Source organism: Erpetoichthys calabaricus, chromosome 3 (genome assembly GCF_900747795.2).
Source record: "Erpetoichthys calabaricus chromosome 3, fErpCal1.3, whole genome shotgun sequence".
Taxonomy (NCBI): domain Eukaryota; kingdom Metazoa; phylum Chordata; class Cladistia; order Polypteriformes; family Polypteridae; genus Erpetoichthys; species Erpetoichthys calabaricus.
The window spans coordinates 14,009,736-14,032,759 of NC_041396.2; the positions used below are offsets into that span (position 1 = coordinate 14,009,736).

A 23,024-nucleotide genomic window follows, 5' to 3' on the forward strand; every position below is an offset into this window, starting at 1 on the left:
CCAGTTTTCATTATCTCTAACCTGCTCTGCATGTGTTTGTTTTGTAACCTATTTATGACGTTTTATTTTGTTTTCTACTTTGTCTTTTATTTCTGACCTCGCTTTGTCCTGCTTTTTTTTTCCAATGACACCTGATCCGTGATGATTATTTTCCCTTTTTCGAGTAATATTTTTCGTTTGTTGGTGCTGTGATCTTTACTTTCTTTTTTTATACTTTCTAATTTTCCTACTTTCATACTCTTTAACTTTCTCCACTTTTGTATCGCGCCAACTATTTATTTTTTTGAACCTTTCGAATTCCACTGCTTTCTGCATGCGTATAGCACCAACGTTTGTGAACGTGTTTATGAAGTTTTACTCTGTCTTTTAATGCTGAGCCTGATTAGATGTGCTTTGTTTCAATCCCACTTATTCTGGGCTGATAATTACTTGCTTTATTTTCTGAATTTGCACCTAGATTATTCTTTTTCTTTTTGTCTCTCCAACGCTTTTGAGTCGCTTTTCTCCGCACTGCTTTCTTCTTCACTTTGTCATCTACGTTTCATTTATAACGTATTGTCTTTATACGCTTTATATGCGCTGAGACCCTGGATCTGTGTGTGCTCAAAGCTAAAACACGAGTGTGTGTGTGTGTGTTGCTGGCTGCCCCTGCTCTTATTTAATTGTAAGTAGGGCGTGTTTTGCAAGAATCTCATGTTCTACGTCATCACAAGACGGTCCTGGGTCAATCTCTTGGCAGAATGTCTCATGTTTAATGTTCCCGCGAGACGCTCCGTGGCCAGTCTCTCTAGTCTCGCGGGTCTTTTAAGTGTCTTCCATGATCTTAATGTGAAGATCACGTATCATCACTGTACTGTTTCTCTACAGGATTTTTTTTTTTATAATGGATATAGTGCCTTTCATATCTATCTATCTTTTTCTTCTTTCGGCTGCTCCCGTTAGGGGTTGCCACAGCAGATCATCTTCTTCCATATCTTCCTTTCCTCGTCGTCTTGCTCTGTTACACCCATCACCTGCATGTTATCTCTCACCACATCCCTGGTAGCTCTATCCTTAGCACCCTTCTCCCATTATACCCAGCATCTCTCCTCTGCACATGTCCAAACCAACGCAATCTCGCTTCTCTCTGACTTTGTCTCCCAACCGTCCAACTTGAGCTGATCATCTAATGTCCTCATTTCTAATCCTGTCCATCCTCGTCACACCCAATGGAAATCCTACCATCTTTAACTCTGCCACCTCCAGCTCTGTCTCCTGCCCATATAACACAGCTGGTCTCACTACCGTCCTGTAGACCTTCCCTTTCACTCTTGCTGATACCCGTCTGTCACAAATTATTCCTGACACTCTTCTCCACCCACTCCACCCTGCCTGCACTCTCTTCTTCACTTCTCTTCCACAATCCCCATTACTCTGTACTGTTGATCCCAAGTATTTAAACTCATCCACCTTCGCCAGCTCTACTCCCCTCATCCTCACCATTCCACTGACCTCCCTCTCATTTACACAAATGTATTCTGTCTTGGTGGTCCTACTGACCTTCATTCCTCTCCAGGGTCTCCTCGACCTGCTCCCTACTATCACTACAGATCACAATGTCATTAGCAAACATCATCGTCCATGGGGACTCCTGTCTAATCTCATCTGTCAACCTGTCCATCACCACTGCAAATAAGAAAGGGCTCAGAGCTGATCCCTGATGTAATCCCACCTCCGTCACTCCCACCGCAGACCTCACCACTGTCACACTTCCCTCGTACATATCCTGTACAACTCTGACGTACTTCTCTGCCACTCCCGACTTCTCTTGTCACCCTGTCATATGCTTTCTCCAGGTCCACAAAGATGCAATGCAACTCCTCCTGGCCTTCTCTAACCTTCTCCATCAACATCCTCAGAGCAAACATCGCATCTGTGGTGCTCTTTCTTGGCATGACATCATCCTGCTCCTCACTGATAATCACCTCACTTCTTAACTGAGCTTCCACTACTCTTTCTCATAACTTCATGCTGTGGATCATCAGTTTTATCCTCCTGTAGTTACTACAGTCCTGCACATCCCCCTTATTCTTAAATACCGGCACCAGTCCAATTCTTCTCCACTCCTCAGGCATCCTCTCACTTCCCAAGATTCCATTACACAATCTGGTTAAAAACTCCACTGCCATCTCTCCTAAACACCTCCATGCTTCTATAGGTATGTCATCTGGACCAACGGCCTTTCCATTCTTCATCCTCTTCATCGCTGTCCTTACTTCCTCCTTGCTAATCCATTGCACTTCCTGATTCACTATCTCCACATCATCCAACCTCTTCTCTCTCTCGTTCTCTTCATTCATTTGCTCAACAAACTCTCCTCACTTGTGAGTTTTGTTTCCATCTTCATTCTTTATCACCCTAACCTGCTGCTCATCTTTCCCAGCTCGGTCCTTCTCTGTAGCCCACTGGTCCTTTTCTCCCTCCTTAGTGTCCAACCTCCCATACAACTCATCATACACCTTTTCTTTAGCCTTTGCCACCTCTCTCTTCACCTTGCACCTTATCTCCTTGTACTCTTGTCTACTATCTCCATCTCACTGATTATCCCACCACTTCTTTGCCATCCTCTTCCTCTGTATACTCTCCTGTATTTCCCCATTCCACCACCAGGTTTCCTTTTCCTCCTTCGTCTTTCCAGGTGTCACACCAAGCACCCTTCTTGCTGTCACCCTTACTTACATCTGCTGTAGTATCCCAGCTGTCTGGTATCTGCCACCCAGTGCCCGTCTCACCTTGCAGTCTTCCTTTTTCAACTTCCGTCATTTGATCCTTGGCTCTGCCCTCACTCTCTTCCTCTTCTTGATCTCCAATGTCATCCTACAGACCACCATCCTATGAGGCTTAACTACACTTTCCCCTACCACCACTTTGCAATCTCCAGTCTCCTTCAGATCAGCTTTTCTACATAGGATGTAATCAACCTGTGTGCATCTTCCTCCACTCTTGTACGTCACCCTATGTTCCTCCCTCTTCTTAACATACATATTCACCACAGCCATGTCCATCCTTTTGGCAAAATCCACTATCCTCTGACCTTCTTCATTCCTCTCCTTGACACCATACCTACACATCACCACCTCGTCTCCTCTGTTCCCTTCACCAATATGTCCATTGAAATCTGCTCCAATCACCTCTTTCTGTCCCTTGGGTACACTGGTCATCACTTCATCCAACTCACTCCAGACATCATCTTTCTCATTTATCGCACACCCAACTTGTGTGTCATATGCACTAACAACAATCATCATCACACCTCCAGTTTCCAGCTTCATAATCATCACTCTGCCTAACACTCTTTTCACCTCCACAACACTCTTGACATGCTGTTCCTTCAGAATAACTTCTACTCCATTTCTCCTCCCATCCACACCATGATAGAACAATTTGAATCCACATCTGATCCCCCTGGCCTTACTCCCCTTCCATTTAGTCTCTTCACACACAATATATCAACCTTCCTTCTCTCCATCAAGGCCTACATCGTTGCTGAGTAACACACAGCACTAACTCTGTTGGCAGTTTTACAGCCCGAGTAATCCTTGGGTCTAACACTTTTGTGAGACCTGTTTACACCATTGCCTGGGTAAGAATCAGGCCTGAAACTTATGTAAGACATGCCTACATTGTTGCCCGGGTGGCATTTGGGCCTGACATTTATGTAAGACGTGCCTACACCATTGCAGTGTAACGCTCAGCACTAATGCTGTTGGCACTTTTATAGCCCAAGTAATCCTTGAGTATTACACAAGATGCATTTATACCACTGGCCACAGGACACTCGGGACTGATGCTGTTGGCACTTTTATAGCCCGAGTAATCCTCAGGTCTAACACTTACATGAGATGCGTCTACACTGCTGCCAAGGTTAAAATCGGGCTTGATACATGCATAAGACATGCCTACACGGTTGCTGAGTAACACTCGGCTGTTGGCACTTTTACAGCCCAAGTAATCCTCAGTCTAACGCTTATGCAAGACGTATCTGCTCTGTTGCTTAAGTGACACTCGGGCTAATGCTTTTAGTGCTATATTTACAGCCCGAGGGACACTTGGGTCTAACGCTGTTGGCACTTTTACAACCCGAGTAATCCTCACGTCTAAGAACTTACGGAAGCCCTGTCTACACTGCTGGCCGGGTAACACTCGGGCCTGATGCTTACGTAAGACATGCCTACACCACTGCCGAGTAACGCTGTTGGCACATTTACAGCCCGATTAATCCTCGGGTTTAACACTTTCGTGAGACCTGTCTACACCACTGCCTTGATAACAACCAGGCCTGAAACTTACTGTATGTAAGACATGCCAACACTGCTGCCAGAGTGACATTTGGGCCTGACATTTACGTAAGACGTGCCTACACCATTGCCGAGAAATGCTCAGTGCTAACGTTGTTGGCACTTTTACAGTCCGAGTAATCCTTGAGTCTTATGCAAGACACATCTATACCACTGGCCAAGTGACAATTGGGACTAACGCTGTTTGCACTTTTACAGCCCGAGTAATCCTCAGGTCTAAGAACTTACGCAAGGCCTGTCTACCCTGCTGCCCAGGTAACACTTGGGCCTGACGCTTATGTAAGACGTGCCTACACTACTGCAGAGTAACGCTCAGCACCAACGCGGTCGGCTCTTTTATAGCCCGTGGAAACCTCAGGTCTAACACTTACATGTGTCTACACCACTGCTGCCCAGGTGACAATCGGGCTTGATACTTGCATAAGACGCGCCTACACAGTTCCTGAGTAACACTTGGCACTAACGCTGTTGGCACTTTTATAGCCCGAGTAATCCTAAGTCTAAAACATATCAAAGACGCATCTGCACCGTTGCTCAAATGACACTCAGGCTAACACTTTTAGTGCCATTTTTACAGCCCAAGTGACGCTCCGGTCTAACGTTTTGGGTTCCCAGTGAACTACGATAGCAGTAGATAAGAAGAGGACGGTGTGTCGGCATTGTAGGGTGTGTTTGCGGAGACACATTAGACGTGCTGACGCATATTCAACGACATCACCTGGATGGTCCAATCACTGGAGGGTAGGCCTGGAGTCCAACTAGTGATCCCCGACATTTTTAAGCAGCCTCCAGATGCGACTGCAGACAGAGCCATAAAAGTGACAGAAGCAATTGGCATAGTGAGGCGTACCTGCCACCTCAGTCCCTGGTGAGAGGTGACAGTTACTGCCAACCAATTTGCCCTCACAACTGGAAATGTGGATGAATTACATTTTTTTGAAGCGTGAGCACCGTTCAGCGATGTATAATGGACTGATACAGTAATTCATCACCTATGTGATTCTCTGCTATGCCTTGCACGGGTATTTCAGTGTTATTGCTATTTATTTTGTAATATTTTCACAGCAGAAGAAATGCTTTTCAGTGTGAGGTTGTTTGCTGTTTACACTGCGTTAATACATGAAAACGTTTTTGTTCCTTACTGTTAAAACCAAAGTTGCCAGTTCTCAAAGTGATGCCTGACTGTACCTGCTATCTCCGTCACTCTCTACTCATAAGGCCTTTTGTTTTTTATCAGCCGTAAATATAAAATATACGCAATAGTGTGTGTAGGCGACCAACTAGACCACCTCAGGGGTGTAACTTTTACTGCTGTCTGTTCAAAATAAACAAAAAGACACAGAGCCTTCAGCTTTACAATTTTTTTGTTGCTTAATTCTCATTGTACTCGACTCGTACCGAACCGTAGTGTGAACCGAACCGTGACACTTCTGTACCATTACACCCCTACTTGTGACTCAATCCAATGGGTTCACTGCTCACCCCGACAAAATCAAACAGGTTTGTCTTTAATGGGCTGTGTGTGCGTGACAGCGGACCACCGATGAACGCTCATTAATGCTTAGAATGCAGTGACGGGGGTTTTGGACCTTGGAAACCAGAGGAGAAGCTCGTCTGTCTGATGTCTCCTGTTTTGCGTGTCATGACTGAATGGAATAAAGGAAAGAGGGGCAAACGTGACAATTCTGAAAAGTCACCACACAATCGCTAAATCTGACAAGTCCGGCGATTTTAATAAGCCGAGGTGATCCGGTGACGAGATCAGCTGTCCGATGACTAGAAGTCACCTAATGAGACTAATTGAAAGTTCAGAGAGTTAAGCATCTTTAGGATGTGTGAATAAAACGGAAGCAAGCAGAGACAAACCCACAGACACGGAGAGAACCGTAACAACCGGCTTAGGATCAAACCCAATTATCTCCAAGGTGTGAGGCAGCAGAGTCACCCAATACATTGTGGTGCCACCCAAAATTTAAGGCCAAACCCTAACACTTCACCAATTAAAAAATTCAGGACAAGACACAATTAATGAGGTGTCCACAGTGGTGTTACGTTAGTGATGACTGGCGGGAAGAAGAAGAATGACCAGAAGACGCATTTTGTCTTTTGCTGCACACACAGTATGAACATAGAAGCACCGTTTGAACTCCGGATCAAATTTCTCTCAAATTTAGCGTTCAAACTCTTGAACATTCAAAGTTAGAATCATCTGAAGTATAACTGCACTGCACAAATCTTCTAATAAATCTCGGGTCTTCTGTATATACATATATTTTTTTTTCCCCACGGGTGCCGTGACAAACAAGTGTTATCATTTCGGTCTCTGGCCCCCCCACACAACATAGTGAGCCGCAGAGCATCCATCCCACATTCAGTGATGGCGGAAGCACATGTAGAACCTTAGGCTTTGATGGCAGGAGCCCCTTAACTTACCTAAACAGCGGTCCTCAGAGTTCAAAGCGTGCACTCAGTCTCATGAAACATCTGGAAGACGTCCACCATGGGTGACCGGAGTACCAGGTCAGTACTATGAGACATCGAGGAGAGGTGGACAGGAGGGAATCCCTCTTGGTGTTGGGGGCATGCAAGCCCTTTACTTACCTAAATGGCGCCTCCCTAGATGACTGGCTCTGCCCACTTTGCAGAGCTTCACAGGGACCAACCCTTCCTGAAAGTCAAAATGTCAGTCGAGTGATGGTGCTTTGTGACACCCAGCCTCGGTCATCGATATTAGGTTCTCGCTTCATGACACTTCACGGGGGACAGCCCCCATCCCAGGCCGTCAACCATGTGTTATAGATTTGTGGTGATTGATGCTTTACAGGGGGACCAGACACCACTCTCCTCACTTCCACTCAGAATCTGCACGTAATGTTGTTCACATCTATTCAGTAGTCTTCTTCTTTCGGCTGCTGCTGTTAGGAGTTGCCACAGCGGATTATCTTTTTCCATATTTCCCTGTTCTCGTCATCTTGCTCTCTCACACCCATCACCTGCATGTCTTCTCTCACCACATCCATAAACTTCTCTTAGGCCTTCCTCTTCTCCTCTTACCTGGCAGCTCTATCCTTAGTACCCTTTACCCAATGTACTCAGCATCTCTCCTCTGCACATGTCCAAACCAACACAATCTCACCTCTCTGACTTTGTCTCCCACCCATTCAACCTAAGCTGACCCTCTAATGTCCTCGTTTCTAATCCTGTCCATCCTTGTCACACCCAATGCAAATCTTAGCATCTTTAACTCTGCCACCTCCAGCTCTGTCTCCTGCTTTCTGGTCAGTGCCTCCGTCTCCAGCCCAAATAACATAGCTGGTCTCACTACCGTCCTGTAGACCTTCCCTTTCACTCTTGCTGATACCCGTCTATCACTAATCACTCCTGATACTCTTTCCACCCACTCCACCCTGCCTGCACTCTCTTTTTCACCTCTTTCACAATCCCCATTACTCTGTACTGTTGATCCCAAGTATTTAAACTCATCCATCTTCGCCAACTCTACTCCCTTCATCCTCACCATTCCACTGACCTCCCTCTCATTCACACACATGTGTTCTGTCTTGGTGGTCTTACTGACCTTCATTCTCTCCTCTCTAGAGTAGATCTCCTCAACCTGCTCCCTACTCTCACTACAGATCACAATGTCATCCGCTAACATCTTAGTCCACGGGGACTCCTGTCTAATCTCGTCTGCCAACCTGTCCATCACCATTGCAAATAAGAAAGGGCTCAGAGCTGATCCCTGATGTAATCCACACCTCCATCACTCCTACCGCAGACCTCACCACAGTCACACTTCCCTCGTACATATCCTGTACAACTCTTACGTACTTCTCTGCCACGCCCGACTTCCTCATACAATACCACAACTTCTCTCGAGGCACCCTGTCATTTGCGTTCTCCAGGTCCCCAAAGATGCAATTCAACTCCTTTTGGCCTTCTCTAAACTTCTCTATCAACATCCTCAGAGCAAACATCCCATCTGTGGTGCTCTTTCCTGGCAAAAAACCATCCTGCTGCTCACTAATCATCACCTCCCTTCTTAACTGAGCTGCCACTACTCTTTCCCATAACTTCATGCTGTGGCCCTCGTACAGTACATATCCTTATTTAACTCTTACATACTTCTCTGCCACTCCCGACTTTCTCATGTAATACCACAACTCCTCTCTAGTCACCCTGTCGTATGCCTTCTCCAGGTCCACAAAGACACAATGTAACTCCTTTGGCCTACTCTGAACTTCTCCACCAACACCCTCAGAACTAACATCACATCTGAAGTGGTCTTTCCCGGCATGAAACCATCCTGTTGCTCACTAATCATCACCTCACTTCTTAACTGAGCTTCCACTACTCTTTCCCATAACTTCATGCTGTGGCTCATCAATTTTATCCCCCTGTAGTTACTACAGCTCTGCACATTCCTTAAAAAATAAATCACTCAATCAGAGGGAGCACAGGTGAAGTCATGTCAGCGCTCAAAATCTTTTGGATTTTGAAGCATTTTGGATGAAGGATACTCAACTTGCACCACACAATGTCAAAAAGTACAGAACTTCTGAAACTGCCGGTCTACAACTGTGGTGACATATGGTGCTGTGGCTCAGAAAATAGAGGCACCTTGGCTGAAGGCTACTGAGCCTCTGGAAGGAGAACACCTTAAAGACCCTTCCCACCTTAGGGCACTCACTGTTCACAATACTGCCCTCTGGTGGCCGGTACAAGAGCATGTCCCTTATTTATGTATTGTATTATTTTTTCATAGGATGTGTGCTTTTTATATTATCTGTTTGTCGTTGTTTGGTGCACTTGCACCGTTTACAGTTGTAGCTTTTACAATTTCACTGTACTGGTACAATAATAATAATAATAACTCAAAGTGCTATCCACACAATGACAGAAAAGGCTTCCTTCCTAGAAGCACGGGCTCCCCTTTCCCTTTGTCACGCATGGGCGTCAGAGGACTCCTCTAAGGGTCAGGGAAAAGTACACAATAGCCCGCCAAGAAGAGAGGGGGTGGGCTACCGCTGACCTTGTCCCGTTCTTCCTCTTCCCCCACAGCTCCAATAAACTGCCTGGCAAGGGCACTTAACCCCCGCCCCTTCCAGAAACACCGGCAAAATGAAAGGCGGCTTCTGCCGGGATACCGGGACGAGCTGCATGGCGAAGCCTGTGATTTTTTGAAAGGACTGACTCTTGTGAAGGAAGTCCCTGTACGGGACAGCGCTGTAGCGCTATTTTCATTACTTTTGTTTATTTTGTCTGTTCTACTCGCGACGATTAAACGGGACGACCTGGTTGATGTCCCAACATTCTGACTGTTTCCAGTCTGTCCTTCCACTGCCCGACCACACCTTCTAGGAATACAGGTGGCCGAGATGAAAGACTTAGGATGGAACAGAGACTAGTAGCTGAAAGGACATTAAGAGACCACCACTCATCCAAGAAGGGTGTCAAGGACCGGATAAACTGATGCTTGTAGAAGCATTCAGTGTCTGTCCCTCTGCTGCTCCATTCATGCAGAAGGCCATTCTATCAAAGGTCCATGTCAGACCACAGTGGACCACAGATCAATCAACACACTAAGATAGAGAGCCACCTGGTAGGCTATGCAACATGAACTTCTTATCATCCAGGTTGTATTGCTATCTAGACAACTCATTCTTTGCTCGGCTTATAATCTGAACACATTGGAAACCTTAAGTTTTAATAAATGTATGAATGAAAGTGTAACTTTCTCTCATGCCCGTTCTGGCACTTAATCTAACTGCTAGGGGTAACTGGGAGAGGGTTATATTTTTAAAGAGAAGGGGCCACCATAAAGGAGGAACAGTTTGGTTTTATGCCAGGGGGAGGAACAACTGATGCAGTCTTTGCACCGAGACCACTCATAGAGAAGCATCGAGAAACACAGAAAGGTCTACATATGCCATTTATTGATTTGGAGAAGGTGCCACATCAAGATGTCTGGAAGTGTAGGAGAGAGTGAGGTGGACCAGAGAAGTGTTTGAGGATTGTCCAGGACATGAATGAGGGAGTGAGGACTCGCGTTAAAAGCAGTGTTGAGGCAATAGGGAAGATCCCAGTGTGAGGAGGTCTGCACCAGGGTCTTCTTGAAGTCCTGACCTCTTTGATCTGGTCATGGATGTACTGAGTCATGGGATAAAAGACCAGTCCCTCTGGTGCAGGCTTTATGATGATGACATTGTGTTGTGTAGCACCAGATAAGAGAAAGTGGAGAGGAAGTTGGAAGAATGGAGACAGGCTTTGGAAGACAGAGGACTGAAGATAAATAGAAAGAATATAACAGAACATCTGAAGTTTAATGATCAGGATTCAGAAGTTCTTCTGGGAGAGCCATTAAAAAGAGTGAATAAGTTTATATCTCTAGGATCAGTGGTAGTCCAGATGCAAAGGTAATCCACAGAGTGCAGTGTGGATGGAACAATTGGGAGAGTATTGTGTGATCGAAGAACTAAGGCAAAGCTTAAATGTAAGGTTTTTAAGACACTGGTAAGACCAGCAATGGATGTATGGAGCTCAGACATAAGACAGTAAAAGGGGCACAGAAGAAGAAGGTGGCACATGGCAGAAATGAGAATGTTGAAATGGATGTGTGGAGTTACAAGAAAGGATAGAATAAGAAATGAGACACTCAGAGGTACAACAAAAGTGGGAGAGATATCTAAGAAAGCACAGGAAAGCAGGCTCAAATGATAAGGACATGAGATGAAGAAAGACAAGGAATGTGTGAGCAAAAGAATAATGGGAATGGAAGTCCAGGGGAAGAGAAAGAAAAGGCAGACCAAAGTGTAGGTGGACGGATAAAGTAAAAGAAAAGGATTTGACTGGGAATGAGATGCAGTGTGGAGAAGGTTGATCAAGCCCATTGACATCACATAGATGTGGGAAAAGATAAAAAGAAAGAAGGAGAAGAAGACAACAGAGGTATAAGAAAGGGGGATGCACTGAACTACGACAGTAGTCAACCATGACAGAGACCAAGCAAACTAGAGATGGCATTTGATTTTTGATTTGATATACTTTATTAATCCCCAAGGGAACACTGTCTTTTTGCATGACCTTTGGGGGACAGAGCACAGGGTCAGCCATTGTACAAATGACCCTGGAGCAATTCTCAGGCTAAGTACCTTGCTCAAAGGCCCAACGGAATAGGATCCCTTCTAGTAGTAACGGGATTTGAATTGGTAACCTTCCAAATACCAGAGCAGATCCTTAGCATCAGAGCCACCACTCCGACCCTGGGGCCTTCTGTTCAGGATAGGGACGCCCTACCAGGACAAAACACTTCCTTAATTTAAATATTCCACATCCACAATGGTTATCTTCCAGTGTAAATACTTCAAAACTCACCAACAATATCATTTAAATATTTCAGATCAAGTTGTTTTTATTACTTAATTTAAATGTTCCAGACCTTACTTACATCCTTGTTTTCTAATTGAAATACTCTCAAAGACTGTTCATTTCCAGACTGAAACATTCCTGACCCGCAGCCTTTATTTGTAAATTTTAATATCCGTGAATAAAGACGGTTCATCTCAAAAGTTAACCAATCAACATGCAATCCTTTATTTCTCAGTTTACCCCCTGAAAACAAAATGACATTCATTTCCTGATTAAATTTCTTCTGCCTGTATACCGTTATTCTTTCACTTATAAAGCATAATGATGCCGGAATCACAGCTGAGGAATGTTTTTACGCAGGTAAATTTCTAAATTCTTGCAGTCAGCTACGGTTTTGAGCGTTGATCCCTCTTCTTATGGTGTCATGGGAGCAGTTGGTAAGTGAATCTGAAAATATGATTTGCTAAGCGACTCAGTCATGATGATGTGCCACAAAATTGTGCAAAGTAAATCATCTACTGTCACAGGGACAGTCTGAATGTCACATGACACCATGGATCTTTCACATTCAAACCACTCCCATTATAGGAGTTCTTACCCCTGAAACAATTCCAAAGTATCCCTGGCCAGGAAATGGCCGTCAAGCAAACACCATTTCTGGCTGAGCATCCATCATTAGTGGCACACGTGAGAGAATGCGACAGGCCTGCCTTTTGAAATACAAGCAAGTTTACATCATTTCTATAATTATATTAATAAGGTGCACTAAAACGCATTTGTGCCATTCTGAACTAATGCCATGAATTAGCCTTTACCCATAAGGCGCATTAATTTACTGGATGCCATTATGGGCTGAGGTGTACTGTAGTCTGAATGCAAACAAACTCGGAATCTAATCATTAGGTCAGTGGGCTTACATTTGATTATACACATTATTTAACAAGGAGTTGGGACATCCATTTGCCACTGAAATCGGGTCCTCGATTTCCAATTAAATTGTAACATTTACTTCATATCTGATGAAAAAGCCTGATTCTATATAAACTACCCAACACACCCTGGTGCCAAGGTGTCAAACATCATGCCCTGTAAAGAGAACCCATGAATGATGCAGGTCAAAGTGCCTTCTTTTTTTCCTAACATTATATATATGGTGTTTCATCTATCAAGCAAATGATTATGGACCAAAACTTGTAAGCACAAAAAGGCCCAAGAGTGGCATGGCAGGTAGAGATCAACAAGCAACAGTCACTAATACAGTAATCCAGGCTTACAGAATTAGAAACACATGACAATGCGGAGAAAGTAGTGTGCGACGTTTTCTGATTGGGAACAAAAGGCTGTCAAAGCCTTCAAAAAGATGAAATGGCTGTAACATCCGCCAAACCCTTTTCTTGGAACAGGCGGCTTCAAGACCACTCATGTCCTGGAGGATGATGTGCTACAGTGTCATGAAACCAAGTGTCTGCTCTTTTTTGATTTTTTTCACCACACTTGTGATTATTCAGCACTTCACAGTCACTGTTTCCTGCATATTCAAATGTGGCTTTGACTAATCGAGGACCTGCAGTGTTAAAATTAGCCAAGAGAACAATTAAAACATCGGGGTTTGTTAAAAGTGGTGCTCATTTCTAGGGAACAAATGAAGAAACCTGCATTGCAGGTTATGCTCGGTTGACATGGCAGACCGCTGTAGGTTGCATTGTCTTTAGTGTAGTGTTGGACTTAAAACAAAACAAAACAAAACAAAAAAAAAAAAGCAAAAAAAAAAAAAAAAACATGAAGTTGACAAATTTTGCCAGTCCAGCAGCTCACTAGGGAGTCTCCAGCAGGGGGTCTTCTGTCTCTAGCTCAGCTAGCTGTCGGCGGAGGGCATTCACCTTTGTCTGCAGCTCCTTGTTGTATTCAATGATATGGATCATCTCCTCATACGCTTCATCTAGATACCTGGATGAACGGTTCCAGCGTAGGAAAACACCTGTTGAGGGACACAAAGAAGACCCGCTTAACAAAATGTAAAGCCGCAATATTTATCTCAATTCTTTAACAGTTTCATCATGAATGCACATTTAAAAACTGTTGCTTCATCAATAAATAGACAGAGGTTCAATAGATTCAACAAGGGGGCTCCGCCCCCTGCTCACTTCGCTCGCCTACCCCCGGTGTTGGGTAACCCGAAATATATTGATGAATGTATGAGATATATTGGAGTGTAAAGGTGTAGATGACGAACAAAGGAAGTATATTCATTAATCCTAATGAATGTTCACTAATAGTGGACTCATTACAGAATGCGTTGTCAGATAATTGGCGGAATTGTTTAGCGGCCGTCTGTCATTCCTTTCTTTGCCGTTTATCTATTGACTCTGCTGTTTGAGAGGCGCGTTGTAGGCGCCTACGTTCATTAATTGTATTCAGGCGGGCTCGCTTCTGTATGTCTGTTAGGTGAGATGTTTCGTTTTGGAGCCGTGACTCCTTTGGTTGCGTTGTTTGAGAAGTGCGTTGTAGGCGCCTGCGTTCATTTGTTTTATCCAGGCAGGCTCGTTTTTGTAGCCCCGTTAGTCGAGCTCTTTCTTTTTGGAGCCATGCCGGCTTTGCTTGCGGCATTTGAGACGCGCACTGTAGGCGCCTGCGTTCATTGATTTTATCCAGGCGGGCTCGTTTTTGTATCTCCGTCAGTTGTGGTCTTTCGTTTTGAACCCGTGCCTGCTTTGCTTCCGCAGTTTCAGACGCGCGTTGTAGGCGTCTATGTACATTGTATTTGTCCATGCCGGCTCGTTTTTGTAGCTCCGTTAGTCGAGCTGTTTGGTTTTGGAGCCGAGACAGTTTTGCTTCCGCGGTTTTAGACTCACGTTGTAGGCGCCTACGTTTATTGTTTTTATCCATGCGGGCTCGCTTTTGTAGCTCCGTTAGTTGAGCTGGATCGTTTTGGAGCCGTGACCGTGACTCCATTAGTTATCCGTTGTCTACCGTTAGTAATATCGATACTTGCACTTACTGTTAATACGGAGCGTTTTCTGTGGTTGTACTGTTAATAATGCATCACTGTAATGTGATTCACATATGCTATATGGTTTGGACGTGTGAGGATGCCGTACGTTTAATACGGAGAGTTCGTTTATTCTTATTACCCGGACCATGCTGTGTAGTGTGGACGTTTAGTTCAGAAGCACGTTGTAGGCGCCTGCGCCTTTCGTACTATCTTTGTGGACCTTTGCGGACCCCGTAGTGTCGTCCGTTTGACTCTGGGGTGCAGTGCAGAATCCTCTTTTCTGTGTGGCTGTTTCGTTAGTCGTTAGCTATGGGCGCGTTGTTGCTTCATGTCCTATTTACGTTAGTTGAGCTCTTTCGTTTCTGAGCCATAACTCCTTCGTTCGCGGTGGATCAGACTTCGCTTGCGGTTTATGAGACGCGCGCTGTAGGCGCCTGTGCACTATGTCTCCTGGGTCCTTCGCCGTGTACCTGTGTCTGTGCCATCCGGTTTACCGAGACCTGCGTCTGTGCCTTCCGGTTTACCATTCTCGGTTAGTAATATGGATAGCACAAAAAACCAGTGGTTTTGCCCAGCTTATACATGTATCAATGATTAGATTATTCTGTATGCCTACCAGGTTCTTAACCTCCTTAGAGTTATACCCGAGCATCACTCGGGCTGTAAAATCAGAGCTAAAAGTGTTAGTCCCGGACATCACTCAGGCAACTGTATAGACGTGTCTCACACAAGCATTAGAACTGAGGAACATTGGGGCTGTAAAAGCGCGGATGGCGTTAGTGCCAAGCATTACTCGGTGAAATGTAAGTGACATGCCTGAGCAACGCTGCAGACACGTCTTCTCCTAGCCTAATAATGGTGTCTCGTAAGAAACGTTTTTCATCAGCCCAAGTGTTGCATGCCCAGGCATTGATGATGACAAAGTGAATCTGTCTTCAGGCAGTGACATTGAAACGGACGGTGAAATCGAAAGTGGGTTCTGATGAATTTGAAAGTGACGCTCGTGTCAATCGCACATGTGCAGTGTGCTGTTCAAAAGCTGATCAGTCTGGAAAGAAAATCCACAAGGAATCTCGCTACTATTATCCCAACTGTGACATTGGATTGTATATTTCACTGTGCTTCAAGAAATACCACATAAATGATACATTTTGACAGCATATACAGTATTAGCATTATTTTTATTATTATTATTCGTATCATTTCTGACTTTGTACTTTTATTGCTTTACACGTTTTTACAGTAGAAAGATGAGATTTAATAAATATATCATTTTTCAAGCCAAAAAGTACAACACTTTTACAAGTTTTTTCGAGAAAAAATGTTAACGCTAAGGAGGTCAATATGGGATTAACCATCTACTCATGAAATCCCACTAAACACCGAAATACAGAGGTGTAGCGTTCATGGTTTCAATGTTTCAAAGGTGTTATAGCAATTATGGAGTGCAATCAGACACCAAAAGAACAAATTCTCAACTCATGAGAGCAAAGACATCATATAGGCTGGGCTTCAAATCTGTTTTATGCCCATTTTGTTCATTTTTGAATCCTTTATTGTTGTTAATGTTTCTTGTGTTTATTATCAGCATCGTTTACCATGTGTTCCATTTATTTTGTGTGTGGTGCCACCTGCCACCCATTCCTAGGAAGTGCCCTCTGCCCTTTAAATCTGGAGTTTCTCCCATAGTTCCTGGCAGTGTCATGGAGATGGTGAGCGGCCTTCTGCTTATTGTATGTGATTAAATGGATTTCCACATTTTTCGACTGCTTGACCATTCTTTGATTTGCTGTATTGAGACTTGTCTGCTACGAATTGCCTTCCATTCTGCTTTTCTGCTCCAAGGAGCTTCATAGTGATTGGAATATTTATTGTGAAGAACACATCTTTTTATTTTATAAAAATTCAGTGCTTGCCCTTATTACTAGCTGGGGTTATATCCCCGTCTAGTGGTCATTTTTGGAAATGTTTTTGGAACTTATCGGGATTTACGTGCTTTGGAAGTCATATGTTCAGAAAATATTATGCACATTTACATGTGCTTCAATAACTCGATGATTCACCGAAACCTGGTTTCTAAAATGCCATGTACACCCTTATTCCAGTTAAAGACATCGGGGTATTGGTCGCTGAGAAACCTGATTAACAGAGGCAGATTTCTCTATCAATAACCCAATTACATGGCCATGTAAACCCTTAACCGGGTTATATAGAAAAATGCATTCTTGAAATTGGTAATCTCTACGTATTAGAAAAATATTATAAGCACATGAAAAAAGTAATACTATATTTTACTAAGCATTAAGAAGTAAGAGTTAGAATTAAAAAAACTTATGCCTGCATATTTTTTATTATTCTGTATGAGCGAGAAACCACCCAGAGCCAAAGGTTAGGAGAGCTGGGAAAAGATTGGCCCCTCGCTTAGAGAGGGAATGTGAACTCTTTGGCTGTAAATAATAGTAAACAAGCGCCAAGCTAGTAAGGAGTACAGGTAGGCCTTGTCAGACAGACATGATGGACAGAGAAGGGTATGACACCCCCTCAGCTGACAAATAATGGTGGAATCAATTAGGGGCAGAACTAAAGCAGGGGAATGTTAGGAGTCAGATGGGCATGAATAATGTCTTGTGTGATAAGAACTGTAATAAATGTAGAGCTGCCAGATGGCTCACTCATTGCATCTGTAGTGAGTCTGTACGTGCACCATAAAATAAATCTTGATTCTGTTGCCTGCCCTGAGACTCCGAGTGCCTTCTTTGGGGCCGAGGGTGCAGGCGCCAGTCTGCTTCTACAGTTACTGTTAAGAATTTTGTAGTCTGTGCATGTCCGTTGCACAAACAAAATAAATTTCATGAGTCAATTGCTCAAGAGGTCACATTATTCCTTTGCCTGACTGAAATATTTCAGAAATCACTAAACTCAGCAAAACAATTTCGAGAGCAGTGTGGTAACACGTTAAAAGTATTGTGCAGTAAGTAGTCTGATTACTTTTTAAAGTAACAAGTAACCTAATGCATATCTTACTGAAGTAAAAATTCCTGCGTTATTATTATCCCAGCAACACTGGGTGTACGGCAATAAGCACAGGTATTGGTATGCCGATCCTCTGCAGGGTTTAGCAGAAAAGAGAGTGCTGCATACAATCCGGTAACAGAAACATATAAATAAAGTGTTGCTTTAGTTTAAATCCAGCTATTTGCTACTGAAATGCTGAAACAGTGTGATCAGGTGACGCAGCGGCCAGTGTTCATACCGCAAATCATTGGTGGCTAAGGTTGAGGAAGTAAATTGGAGATGAATGTGATTTACTTCACAGCCCATGAAGGATTAAACATATTGTAGATGCCACATGGGGCTGGAAGGACATCCTGGCAAGGAGAGGGGATGGTTCCTTACCCGGATGGGAGGACAAAAAGGGATGAACAGTCAGCTCACTAGGACAGAAAGACGTTGCTGGAAGCTGTGCTCTATGTGCTGCGATGCAACGGCGTGTGCGCTCCTTCATCTGCTGTGCCGGGTTGTCCGCAAAATTATTTTTATAATGGATCCCTTGCCTGTTAGCGGCCAGGAAGTCCAATCTGGGATGCCATTGCAGAGGATCAGCCTCAACAAAGACAGAAACGCAGGCTCAGAAGTCCCAGTCCACAAACCTACAATGCTCAGTCCTTTCCCTATTCTTTGCTTTCTTTTCTCTTTAGTGCCACCTCCACTCCTCTTCTGTAAGCTCTGTCTTCTACCACCCGACTCCGGCTCGCCTAGATAAGGGAGTGAGGTCCCTTTTACTACAGACCAGGGAGTACTTCTGGTGCCAGGGTGATTACCTGATGGAAGCACTTCTGGGTCACATGGAAGTCTTTTATAACAGGGAGCTTGTCTCCCTGCAACGCCCTCTCGTTGGGGATGTCCCAAAAGAGATTCAGAAACCTCACAAAGGTTATTTATGGAGCCATGTTACGGATTTAAATAATGGATCTTTCTGGATCCAACAATAGTTCCCCCTAAGGCATTGCTCTGAAGGACTGCTCTGGGACCTTAACTTTTAAAAGTATGTAGTGGCTCCTGGCCTTTGCTAAAGTATTCTGAAGTGTATTCCCTTCAGGGGAGGTCCCCAAGGTGAAGAGACAGACCCTTGCTCTGTGTTGAAGATAAGGTTGCCAGGCTTGGCCATATTACTCAATGTGGATGTTTGACATATGAGTGATGTGTGGATGTCACATCTTCTTCTATAATACGCTACCGTGGCTGTCTGTTTGTCTGTCCAGGATTTTAAATCATCTGTAGCTCGCAAATCCGCTTTCGGGGTGATGATTGACCTTCAAGGTTATTCCTCTTTTTATTTTATTGTAGAATCAACTCTCGGCAGCGGCCAGCAGGGTGGCGCATGCGTATGGGCGCCGTTCTCATCCCTACCACCTTTGCCGTCACTTCCCCTACTTCTTCATATCTTAAATCATTCTTGAGGTAGATTGAAGAGTTAAGTGCCAGCTTAAGTGAAAAATTAAGGAAAACGTACTAAGTAATTGCAACACAAACACTGACTTAATCAGTTTTAACGCGAAAAGATGCCGATGAAAGAAGAGAAGAAGCGGGGAAGCGGGCTGCTAGGGTGGAGAAAAGAAGAGCTGCTCAGGAAGCAGCAAGCGCATTAACCTCTGAGCAAACAAATGCTAAACGTATAGAAAAAGAGGAAGAAAACTAGAAATGCTCAAGTCAAGTGGATTCACTGCACGTTATCATGCAGTGCGCCGTTACTGGTAGGAAAATAATGAGTGGTATAAATGTAAATTAAAATGAACAATTTAGACATTTCCAGTATTAACTTGTCCACCAATATAAAATGAAGCTTGGAGGTTAAAGTGACTTTCGGGGACACTTTTACACCATAAAACAACTTTACAGATTCTAAACATAATAAACCCCGGCCTGAACTCCCCAGGTCTTATAAAAAAGGGATGTCAAAGTCAGTTTGTCGTGGACTAGAAGGCCACCCAATCAGCCAATGCACATTATCTTTATATATAATCTTCATTTGGATCTTGATCTTTGTTTGTCCGTGAATTCACTGCCTTGTGTGGTGTTCCTGCTGTGTTCAGTAGAGGGCAGTAGTGATGGAGGAGGAGAGGAAGTGAGGGAGAGGATCGTTGGATGAGGTTGGAGTGTGGTGATTAAAGAGGACTGAACTAAAGGAGACTACGTGCTGTATGTACTGGCTGAATACACAACACCTTGGTTGTTAAATTTTGTTTACAAACACTGTCTATAGCACTCTTTGTATTTAGATCTGGCGTCGACACCTGCTTCGTGTGTCGAGACTGTGGTTTTTTTGTGTTTCTATTGACCGTCATTGGCAGCACTTCGTCCAAATCGAATGTTCATCCACTTCTTGGAGTTGACAGTCAGAGTATATAAGTTGGGCACGCTTCTGTGATTTTCCATCAGTCTGCGTTTGGAGTTCAAGAAAGAAGCATTGGTTCTTCCTTACTCTTTGGATTGCCACAAAGCAACCTGCGAGATTGGAGAAAGGTTGAGAAGAGATCGTGACAGGAAACGACAGCGTCATGAAAACGAGACGAACTGTGAACGGAGAGAAGCAGAAATGCTCCTCCACCACCACATAATTACTATTCGGACAGTGATTCTGAGTAGGCCGTTCCTATCGAATCAATGTCCAAGGGTTTTGTTTTGTAATTTTGTTTCCCTTAATAAAAATCATAATGCTGTGCGATGAAGGGCCCAGTTCACGACTGGCAGCCGCGTTTAAACAGGGAGCCCTTCACAGACAACTTTAACACGCGCAACGTAGTTGGACGCACATGGCTAGTTCAATATATAACTCAAATCATTCTGATTAAGAGCACATCCTTGTATAAGGCTCAATAAGCTATTCAATAAAATAAATCATGGCAATTAAAAACACAGAATGGATAACAGGCAAAAAGACAAGCAAACGTGTTAAAAGCAAAACGAACAGCTACCGACACAACTCTAACAAGACAGCGACAGGTTAAAGTCATTAGCCTTCAGCCTTAAATCCCACGTCCGATGGGGCCTTTCTAATATTGGAAGGTCAATCATTCTGTAATATGTGGACCCTCCAGCTTAAGGCTCTGCCTCTTACAGGAGTTTTACTAAGCCCTGGGAATTGCAATCGCGCTATCTTGAGAGTGCAGAATGTGTGTGTGCTCTGGCATTAATAAGATTTATAAGGTGAAAGGGAGCTAAACCATTTTACAAGTGCGTCCCATGTAGCAGTTGATTAGTGGGATTAGAGGGAGAGGGCGTTCACTACCACCCCGCTGTAACGAACAAGCCCACTGGATGAAAGGCTCACAGAGCTCATTAGGTTTACCTTAAAGTTTCAGGTCAATGAAGGGTTGGGAGGAGTGTCTGTAGCTTCATGTCACTGCTGTGAATTCCTGCTGTTTTTAAAGTATGGTGGCATGCAAAAGTTTTCCCCTGCTTCCACCCCTTGCTTAAAATGTCTGTTTCCATGAATAGTTTATGTGAGCAGAAGATGAACTGATCACTAAAAGGCATCAAGTTAAAGACGACACATTTCTTTAACATTTTAAGGAAGATGACATTTTTATTTCCATCATTCACAGGTACAACATACCAAAAGAATGAAATGGGCCTAAAGGAAAGGTTTGGGCAGCCAACATGGTCAGTACTTAGTAAGACCCCCTTTTAGCAAGTCTAACAGCTTGTAAATGCTTTTTGTAGTCAGCTAAAAGTCTTTCAGTTCAGCACTGGTGGTGCCTTAATCCTGAGCCATGAATAAAGAATGGGACCAAAACATCCTCTGAGGGTAACTTCTCCCAACCATCCAAGAACAGTTTGGTGACCAGCAATGCCTTTTCCAGCATGATGGAGCTTCGGGACATAAGGCAAAAGTGAGAACTAAGAGGTTTGGGGAACAAAACATCGAAATTTGGGCCAGGAAACTCCCCACTGAGAACTTGGGGTCAATCCTCAAACAAACAAAAACCCACCAATTCTTACAAACTCCAAGCACTGATTATGCAAGAACAGGCAGCTGCCATCAGTCAGGGTTGGGCCTAGAAGTTGATTGACAGCATGAGAAGGTGAATTGTTGAGGTCTTGAAAAAGAAAGAAGGGCCAACTCTTTGACTCTTTGCATAAACTTCATGTCATTGTCACTAAAAGCTGCTTGTAATTCTAGTTCAGTACACCATAGAAACATCTGACAAAAAGATCTGAAAACACTGAAGCAGCAAACTTTGTGAAAACCAACACTTGTGTCATTCTCAAAACTTTTGGCCAGTACTTGGGGTCTTTTTGCCCATTCGTCCTTACAAAAGGCTTCTAATTCTGCAAGATTCTTGGGCCGTCTTGCATACACTGCTCTCTATTTTGAGATCTCTCCACAGATTTCCAATGATGTTTAGGTCAGGGGACTGTAAGGGCCTTGGCAAAACCGTCAGCTTGCGCCTCTTGAGATACTCCATTGTAGATTTGGAGGTGTGTTTTGGATCATTATCTTGTTGTAGGACCCATCCTCATTTTAACTGTTTTACAGATGGTGTGGTGTTTGCTTCCAGACCTTGCTGGTATTTATTTGACTCCATTCTTCCCTCTCCCAATGACCTGTTCCCTGTGCCACTGGCTGTAACACAAGCCCAAAGTCTGATTGATCCACCACGATACTTAAGAGTTAAGAGACGTGTTCTTTTCCTGAAATTCGACCCTCATTTTTCTCCAAACATACCTTTGCACATTGTGGCCACAAAGTTCTACTTTGACTTCATCAGCCCACAGGACTTGTTTCCAAAATGCATCAGACTTGTTTAGATGTTCATTTGCAAACTTCAGGCACTGGGTTTTGTGACACTGCTTTTCTTCTGCTGATTCTACCATGAAGGTCATATTTGTTCAGATGTCGCTGCATAGTAGAACAGTGCACCACCACTCCAGAGTCTGCTAAATCTTCATGAAGGTCTTTTGCAGTCAAACGGGGTTTTTTATTTGCCTTTTCTAGAAATCCAATGAGTAGTTCTGTCAGAAAGTATTCTTGGTCTTCCAGACCTCAACTTGACCTCCACTGTTCCTGTTAACTGTCATTTCTCAATAACATTACAAACTGAGGAAACGGCTAACTGGAAATGCTTTGCTATCTTCTTCTTCTTCTTCTTCCGCTTTGTGAACATGAATTCTTTTATTTTCAGAGTTCTAGGCAGCTGCTTAGAGGAGCCCATGGCTGCTGATTGTTGGAACAAGAGTCAGAGAATTTATACAGCTTTGACATTTGCACCTCCTGGGGTTTCCTAATGATGACTGCCACGGCTAATGAAGGTCTGAGACCACCT

The 23,024-nt window shown here is 43.9% G+C and overlaps 1 protein-coding gene across 1 annotated transcript in view; it reads right to left on the minus strand.

The window, feature by feature from the left end:
• Positions 1–11,359: 11,359 nt before the first annotated feature.
• mtmr9 (myotubularin related protein 9) overlaps positions 11,360–23,024 on the minus strand; it is a 122,649-nt gene continuing 110,984 nt past the window's right edge. Inside the window, exon 11 of the mRNA XM_028796390.2 lies at positions 11,360–13,683. Coding sequence (XP_028652223.1) covers positions 13,520–13,683 — 164 coding nt within the window. The 3' untranslated portion in view covers positions 11,360–13,519. The remainder of the gene's footprint in view (positions 13,684–23,024) is intronic.